This window comes from Amphiprion ocellaris, chromosome 20 (genome assembly GCF_022539595.1).
Source record: "Amphiprion ocellaris isolate individual 3 ecotype Okinawa chromosome 20, ASM2253959v1, whole genome shotgun sequence".
Classification (NCBI taxonomy): Eukaryota; Metazoa; Chordata; class Actinopteri; family Pomacentridae; genus Amphiprion; species Amphiprion ocellaris.
The window spans coordinates 15,058,760-15,067,687 of NC_072785.1; the positions used below are offsets into that span (position 1 = coordinate 15,058,760).

General features: G+C 40.7%; 1 protein-coding gene across 1 annotated transcript; it reads left to right on the forward strand.

Moving 5' to 3' along the window:
* Positions 1 to 2,452: 2,452 nt before the first annotated feature.
* On the forward strand, positions 2,453 to 8,898 carry dhrs7 (dehydrogenase/reductase (SDR family) member 7). Its single transcript, XM_023285991.3, has 7 exons — positions 2,453 to 2,683; positions 4,927 to 5,079; positions 5,306 to 5,412; positions 5,709 to 5,948; positions 6,149 to 6,271; positions 6,374 to 6,589; positions 8,576 to 8,898. The coding sequence occupies exons 1-7, from the start codon at positions 2,554 to 2,556 to the stop codon at positions 8,615 to 8,617; spliced, it is 1,011 nt and encodes a 336-aa protein (XP_023141759.1). The 5' UTR covers positions 2,453 to 2,553; the 3' UTR covers positions 8,618 to 8,898.
* The last annotated feature ends 30 nt before the right edge of the window (positions 8,899 to 8,928 follow it).

Here is an 8,928-nt window from a genome sequence, read left to right on the forward strand (position 1 = left end):
TGAGGAAAGCATTGCTATTATTAATCCACAGAATAAACAACATTTCAGAGGTGAATCCATAGCAGTTAAGATTTTTTTTCTCAGCGTATGAAGCAACAGAACTTTTCAGGTGTATGATTTTGCCTTCTTGTATCTCTGTTGTTGCTAAATTTTTTACTGCTTTAAGAACTAATCTGGGTGACAGACTCCGTGCGTTCATGTACAATACTCTGGATGTTTGCATTCTGTTTACATCATTCAATATGCCAAGATGATGGCCATTACAGTTAGGGTTTGTCCAAGATACAGTCTGCTGCTTTGTGAGTTCTGCCACATTTTCAACATCTGTTCTGTCCTTTGAACCAGTTTTACACTTTGTTTGTGCTTAAGGCTCTTCGGTTTTCATGGTGTGTTCGGTAGTGGGAGGTAGACTGACAATATGCACATTGGTACCTTAATACAATTGTGGCTCTTTTCCTGTTGAGGTGTGTGAGCCTTGGCTCACAAAACATCTGAGTACAGTAGAGTGCACATTTAAACACAGGATACAGAAAGCCATTCTAACAATTTATTTGTTAAATGATGTTGGTTAGGTGGGTGGATGGATGAATGGATGGATATATGGATGTTTTTCCACTACACCTAAAAGGAAATAAATACAAAAAAACAGAATAAATACAGTTACAGGTCAAATCAAAATGTTAATACTGGCAAGTTGTTAAATGAATGAAATGAACTTGGCTGCACTACTTGAACTTACTGTATTAATTCATCCATGCATTTTCACTTTCTTCAAGGCATTTATACAAAGGAATCTAATGTAATACAAATGAAAGACATCCAAAACAATCATGAGACGAACATCGCTGTGAAATATGAACTAAATAAAATAACAAAGTTATAAAAAAAGAGTGGTTCTCTTTTTTTCCTCAGTGCAGTAGTTTGTAGGGGAAAAGGCTTCACAGGTCAAAAGGTTGGAGTTATATAACCTCCAGGGTGTGACTACTACGATGACAGGTTATGCGGTACAGAGGTAAGAGTAGTTATTTAAAGCGCTGAAACTTGTGATTTTAGCATCCACACCTTCATATGGTACATCTGAATTTCTCACATAATCACAAGTTTGTCATTGAAGTCAGCATCAAACTGGGGAATCATGACTAGTTGAGCCATGTGACTAACAACCTTTTTTCCTCTAGAGATGACCTCTGCTGTGTTAGTACTTTCAACATGACTTCACAACACAGGATGTGTTTCCTTCAGATCACAGTCCTCCAGGCAGCTGGGACTCCACTGACAGCCAACAGTTCTTTCTTTGAGATTTGGACTTTCCATTTGCTATTAGTTTGAACTTTCAGGTGAGGAAAGTAATTTCTGATACAGGAAGACCAAAACTGATCAGCCAGCACTTGACTGCGCCTAAGTTGGTGTCTGCAAAGACAGTCTGTGGATGAGAAACATCTTGGCATCATATGATTAGGAGGTTTGGGGTAACAGGATCAGGATATGCTATACAAAATAATGTTAATTATCTAAACATATGTAATGCAAAATAAGTGATTAAAGTAACTCACCTAATTAAATGCAGGTTTAGCCAACTGGTGCAAGAAGTCACACAGTAATTGTAGTATATAGACACCTGAATGTCCAGTCACTGGTGAATAAATACTTCTGGCCATGGCTACACCATGAAGACAGAAGAACAGTCCAAACAACTCTGTAAAAAGATTATTGAAAAGAGCATTTCAAAGATACAAGAAATTTTCAGTCATCAAATTTCCCATGGAGCAGAGTTACAGCCATCATTAAGAAATGGAAGAAATATGGTACATGTGTGAATCTGCCGAGAGCAGGCCGTCCTCAGAAACCAAGTGACTATGCAAGAAATAGACTTGTGAGGGAGGCCACCAAGACACTTCTGACTCCTCCGAAGGAGGTACAAACTACACGGGAAAGTGGCAAAGAGAAAGCCACTGTTGGAAAAGCTTATTTTAAATCTTGACTCCAGTTTTCCAGAAGGCATGAGGGATGTGGGAGACCCTTTAGTCAAGGTTTATTTTTTTTCTACACATGTAAATACATGTAAAGCATATGTACACGTATGTATATTCTGGTTACATTATTTAATCAGTGTCCTTTAAAGCCACACCTGACTAGGGTGTGGATTAACTCAGTGGTAGACAATTTGTCACCAGTCAAGCAGTTTAGAAAATTTTGTGGAAAATTTGATAAAATGTAACCTTTTCGAATCATAGCGATAGATAATAGATATTTTTTAAAAACTTTTTCTGTCAAAAAAAGATTGTTCAGTCTAGATAGATATATAACCCTGCGTGATGTAATAAAACTGAAAGCGGAAGTATGATTTACTAAAGCTAAAAGTTGAAAAATACATTTGTTTTCTCTCTCGTTTATGTTTTTCAGAAAATCTGTACGCTGTTGCTGAGCCTTTATTTTGAAAACGATGTAGAGGAAGTGACCTCATAACTCAACGGGGTTTATGCTGCTGCGGTTTTTGTTGCAGCAGCTACTGAGACAAGTGTGTGAGTTTTAGAGGTCGTTGCTCTCTAATAGATGGATTGCTGCATCGCATCTGCTCTCTGCTGTTTTGCAGCGCTGTGTTTACTTGTTCACTTCGTGTGTTTCCTTGTGGCTGATGCAGATTTCACTCTACTGTGGGCAGCTCTGGTCGGACACAGGCCAGGTGAGCTACTAAAACCTGTCATTGTGGCTTTTCCTGGTCAGTAAGCAAACTTCAGACGTCTCACATGTTTCTGTGAGCTCTTCAAGGCCGAAGTCAATCTGTGATATGTTTAAATTTTGAACTTAAAATCTTCTAGCTCAGTTTACTCATAAACGTAGATCCAACAGCTCTGTTACAAAAATAAAAGTATTAAATGCCCAATTATCCACCAGTGACGGCACCAGACTGTGTGTCAAAGCTGTGTTTAAAGTAAAACTTCAATTATTATTCTTAGAGACCCTCTCTGATCAAACCAAGTTTTTTTTTTAATTGGGCTTTTTTTTTTTTTTTTCAAATATTGGAAGTAAATAAAGAAGTATATAAAATATGTTATCCCTTATTAATCCCACAAGGGGACATTCTGATTTTCGCATATCTTCCCAATTGGGGGAGTCAGAGCGATGGGTCAGCCCTGGTACCCCTGGAGTAGAAAGAGTGAAGGGCCTTGCTTAAGGGCCCAACAGTGGCTGCATCGAGGCTTGAACCTCTGACCTTCTGATCAGTAGTCCAGAGACTTAACCGTTGCGCCACCACTGGCGGTATAAAGAAGATACCATTTCCACCTTCACATGGCAGTCCAGACAATCATACAAATATACAGAAACAGTATGGTTTCATCAGTTACACACCTTGGCTGAATTACTCCAATAGTACAACTGTTAATGGTGTTGCATCGAGTAGTTTTTGATCTACAGCAAATGTCGAGGAGTGAATGGGGAGAAAAGTGACAACAGTGTAGAGTCACATCTAAGCCATTTTAAAGCAGGAAAGTGTTATTTTCCCGAACATATCTTCTAAATATGTACAGTGGTGGAAAAAAATTTTCAGACACCCAATGCATTTGTGACATATTGCATTAAGAATCACTCTTAGATCTTCAAGTGCAATTTCTTTTAGTCCAGTCACAGTCAGAATACTAAACAAATCCCCCCAAAAAGCATTAAAAGCTTAAAATTGATTGGTTCCATAAAAATATGTAAAGACAATTTTTGGTGGCATGCTTCGTGTCTATATAAAGTCAGCACGTTTGAAAGATCTTCACAGACAAAAATGGCTAAAAACAAGGAACCTAACATAGGAAACACATCTGAAGATACAGATTCTCAGTCAGGATGGGTACAGCTGCACCAGATAGCCAGGAAGTGCAGATGCAGTCCTTCAGCAGTTGGATACACTCTGCAGAAATACAGATGAACCAACAGCTTGGAAGACAAACTAAGATCTGGGCGTCCAAAGGTGTCTTCAGCAAAAAATGATTGCATCCTGATCTGCATGTGCAGGGAAAACCACCAAATTAAATCACAGGAGCATCAGCAGTGGTCAAACCAAACTGGTGTCCAGTGTTCTACCTGCACTGTACATGGCTGACTTTTAGATCATGGCTTAAGGTCCTACAATGGTGTCAAGAAGCCTCTGAGCAATGAGAGACAGAGGTCAGCCCTGTGCCGTTGGGCCCAAGAACACAAGAACTGGACAGCCAGGAACTGGGAGAAGATTCTGTGATCAGATGAATCCAGTTTCCAGCTTTAACTTCCTCCTGCTAATGTGAGGATATACAGAAGGCCAGATGAAGTATTATCTCCAGCATGTACAGTACCTACTGTCAAGCATGGTGGAGGCAGTATCATGGTTTGGGGATGCATGAGTGCTTATGTGTTATGTTAGTTATGTGTCAAAGCAGTGCATTTTAAAATTCATTTCATTTATTAGGAGTCAGTTTTTAAAAAAAATAACGATACCAAACTTAAGAAAACTTCTATCACATCTGAAAGTTGGCCAACCCCTTATAGCAGCGCATTGGGTTTATCCTTATATGTTTTGTATGTAAAATCTTATTCTTTAAGACAATTCTTGAAGATGTGCATTTAAACTGATTCAGTCGGCCTTTTTCACAGCAGACGTTTTTCAGTGTCATTGTAAGGAAAGTACAGGTGTCATAATAACATTAATGATGGTTTAAGTGTCCCAGTAAGCCATGACAGGGACCCTGAAGATGAAGCATGTAGAATTCGACCCACATTCATTTATTTACACAAGTATTTTTCCTGCTCTGACATCTCAGACTGTTCTCTGTAAAAAAGTCCCTGTTTTTGCTGTAATTGAGGGGATATTGACAGCCATCTGTATCCATATTCCACAGTGGCTAACTCTCTGTAAGTCAAGTAATGTCGCCAAATAAGTGTGTTGTGATTTGTGTGAGCCAGAGAGTAAGCTGAAAGGCCTGGTGGTTTGGGTGACCGGAGCCTCCAGTGGTATTGGAGAAGAGTTGGCCTACCAGCTGGCAAAGTGTGGGTCACGTCTGGTCCTCTCTGCTCGCCGTGAGGATGAGTTAAACAGAGTGAAACGTCACTGTTTAGGTAAAGTAATTTAAAAAATACAAAAGATTTTCTTTCTTTGCAAAGCACTGTATGGTCCATCCAAATGAAACCCTGCTTAACATTCACAAGCACTTTAATTTCAACTCTGCAGGAGCCACACTGCTAACACAGTAAAAATATGCTTCTGTAGGATTCAGTGAGGTAGTTTCATTTTCATTCCCTCAGTTGTGACTAGCTGAATATTTTTTGTCATTTATTCTTCAAGAGTCCTCCAACCTCAAGGATGGAGATATTCTTGTACTTTCACTTGATTTACTGGAGAGGACATCGCATGAGGAGAAGGCGAAAACTGCGATCCAGTACTTTGGGCATGTAAGGCCACTGCTGTTGCTCTTTCATAATTCAACGCTTTCTTACCATTACTATCATTACGACAAGAACATTTTTATTTGATTAACAACTCAGTCACAATATTTAATCTCCTGGTTTTACATCTTATTTGAAAGACATTGTATTCAAGTCATATAATTTTCATCATATTATGTACAGACGGAACAAGGACCAAGCCAAAGTATTCTGTCCATGCATTTTCATTTAAAAGAAAATAGAGTTAAAGCTATATCATTTTTCTATTAAGGGATCCTGTCTACTGTTTCATGCCTTATCAGATCGATGTCCTAATTAACAATGGTGGCCGAAGCCAGCGCTCTCTGTGCTTGGAGACCAATGTTGATGTGTACCAGGCCTTGATGGAGCTCAACTTCCTGGGGACAGTCTCTATAACCAAGCAGGTGCTGCCTCACATGACGCAGCGCGGCACCGGCAGCATTGTGACCGTCAGCAGCGTAGTCGGCCTCGCTGGGGCACCCCTGGCAACAGGATACTCTGCCAGCAAACATGCTCTTCAGGTGAAGGGACCGCAGATTGCACTTGGTTTTCAGGGATTGTTAATGTTTCTAATTTAATTCGACTGATATTAGCTTGAAGGGAGGATCAGATCTCCTCCTTACTTTGTATTAGTTATATATGTAAGGTAAATGTCCTTAGAGGTGATTACCTGTCCCACTTGCGTATTTGGGATTGCTGATTGTGACCATATTGTCCTCAGGGTTTCTTTAATTCCCTTCGAACTGAGCTGACTGACTATCCAAGAATACTCATCAGCACAGTGTGTCCGGGGCCGGTGCAGTCGCAGATTGTTGGCAATTCCTTCACAGAGGAGCTAAACAAGGTACTGCATCTCCTTTGTTGTTGGTTCATTTAATGTGTGACATAATGGCTTTTTCAGTGGTTTGGTTTTTTTCAGTAACCAGTTTTCTTTCCGTTACATAAGCCCGTGGCCACAGTTGGTAACCAAGAGCACAAGATGCCAACGAGTCGCTGTGTGCGTTTAATGCTGGTGGGAATTGCCAATGGTGTCAAGGAAATGTGGATTGCTCAGCAGCCCTTCCTCGTGTTTTACTATGCCTGGCAGTACGCTCCAACGTTTGCCTGGTCTGTCACAAACATGTTGGGAAGGAAAAGGGTGCAGAATTTCAAAGCTGGTCTGGTAGGTACATAATCTCCATGGGCTATTTTGAAGGCAAACTCAACCTAAAACTTCGTCATATTATTATTGTTTAGGGCACTGATAATTGCGTTTTTATCAAATACATGTAATAATGTGAGAATAATTTGGGGGTGACTTACTTTAGTGAGTCAGTTTCAGGCAAGAAACCACCCTTAGTTTGGGTAAATTACAAAAACACAATGGTTCATACCCAATCCTTGACACTCAGACTTTGAGATGTATTCCTGCTAGTGCATGAGGACTGTCAAATCATCAAGCACATAGGGTCTCTGATGTGAACTTTTTGATGCTATTATGCAACATTTCTGTGAGTCTTGTGAGTCTTCAATCTCCAAGACTGAGCTCCTCGTCATCCCAGCCAGTCCCTCTATACAACAAGAAATCAACATCCAGCTTGAATCAACTCAACCCACAAAGACCCTTTGTCTGAACATGTAGCACAACTCCTGGTACAGGGTCTTGTAATACCATGCATCGACTACTGCAACTTCTTACTAGCAGGCCTCCCCGCATGCACGGTCAAACCTCTGCAGATGATCCAGAATGCAGCAGCACGTCTGGTTTTCATCCAGCCAAGAACAGCATGTCACACTGTTGTTCAGATAGCTTCACTGGCTTCCAGTTGCTGCCCGCAAAAAATTCAAAGCTCTGACACTTCCTTTCAAAACTAGAATGAAAACAGCTCCCTCCTACCTGAACTCTGTCATTCAGGTCTGCAGTCCCTCTCGCTCACTACACTTGGTCAACAAAAGGCACCTGATCCAACCACCACAACAGGGCCGGTCCATAGCTAGACTCTTCTAGACTCTTACCTGGTGGTGGAATGAGTTACCAAACTGTTCGATTTGCAGAGTCCCTCTCAGTCTTTAAGAAAAGACTAAAAACCCAGCTCTTCATTGAACACCTTAGCACTTGACAGACTGCAAAAAAAAAAAAAATTGAAAATCGTATTACGTTCACATAGCCTGTAGACACCACAGTCCTATTATCACACTTGAACTTGTTTTGTGGCTCTTATTCAGGTTTTTTTCTCCTGACTAGATCCTCGCTTGTGTTGTGTCTACTCTCAGATGTACGTGGCTTTGGTTAAAAGCTGAATGAAATTGTAGAATTTGTAGGTGTTTTGCATTAATCTTGTTTAACTCAGTCCAGAATTCTACAGTTTGAACGTATCTCATCTCAGTTTACCTTGTGCAGATTCCTGTTTTATATTATGTCAACAGTTGGTTGCAGCTAATATAATGCTGTAGCAGATATTTTGACTTGTCGCAGCAGAGAAAGTGCAGGTGTATTGACAGCTGAATTTCACTTTACACAGAGCCTATCAGAAAGTGCTCCTTTTTGATGGTACCAGTTTGTTTTTTCTGTGAGATTAGCCTTGCTGCTGCATTCTTCAGGGCTGACCTTGCTGCGTTAGACCTGGGATCAGGGAGTTCTCACTGTGTGAACGCACTGAAAGACTTGAATAAAGTCGAGGGAGGCAGACGCTATGCAGAGCTGTCTCTTAACAGCTGGGGGGCCTCAGCTGCTTCTGACCTTGCTGGAGTCTAATAAGGAGAAGGCGGTGGCTGGGGTTTGACAGTGAGCATGACTGTTTCCCTGCAGTGCCGACCGGCTGACTGACCAGCGTCTGGTGGCCTCTGCTGGACAGCGACAGCTGAGGGCCATGCAGAAAGGTCATGTTCCAACCGACCGGCCATTGTGGTGTCATGTGCCTATGCTTCAGAAGGGTCTGTGGTGTATCCTTGTAAGACAAAAAAGCCTATAAAACCTTTCAGAATCAAAGCAGCATTCCTCAACAGGGAAGTACATGCTGGTAAAGCAATGTCAGGGTCATGCTCGTGACCACCACGAAAATGCACAAGATTCGATGTACATTCAGTTTTCATCCTTGAACAAAAAAGATTTTGATTTCATTCACAAGAGTGCAAAAACAGTGTTGAAAGCTCTCCTTTTCTTTTGCAGGATGCGGACTCTGCATACTTCAGTAAACCGAAGACCTCCTGAAATGTTCTCGAGAGGAAACAACTATGACATTCCAAATGTTGGACTCTTCAGCACAATATCTGCCGTCATCTAGAAGAAATTATTCAAGTACACAACTGCTTTGAGATCTCAGTGCTCTCTTTCCATCTCAAATTTAAACTAAATCTTCTTTTTTGTAACAAATGTTCAATTTCTGCTGCATTACCTTCTACAAATGCATAACCCAAGGCCCAAACATTTCATTTGTGAATGATTACACAGCTGCACTGACCTTTTGAATGACTAATAAAACTTTGCATTAATTTCCTTCTCAGCAAATCTGTTTGTGAAAC

What these genes read in the sequence shown, in the direction of transcription:
- dhrs7 (XM_023285991.3), top strand. Translation starts at nt 2,554, where the DNA reads ATGGATTGCTGCATCGCATCTGCTCTCTGCTGTTTTGCAGCGCTGTGT. An exon ending in TCTGGTCGGACACAGGCCAG is followed by an intron (nt 2,684 to 4,926) that starts GTGAGCTACTAA and finishes TGTGTGAGCCAG; the next exon opens with AGAGTAAGCTGAAAGGCCTG. An exon ending in TCACAGAGGAGCTAAACAAG is followed by an intron (nt 6,272 to 6,373) that starts GTACTGCATCTC and finishes CCGTTACATAAG; the next exon opens with CCCGTGGCCACAGTTGGTAA.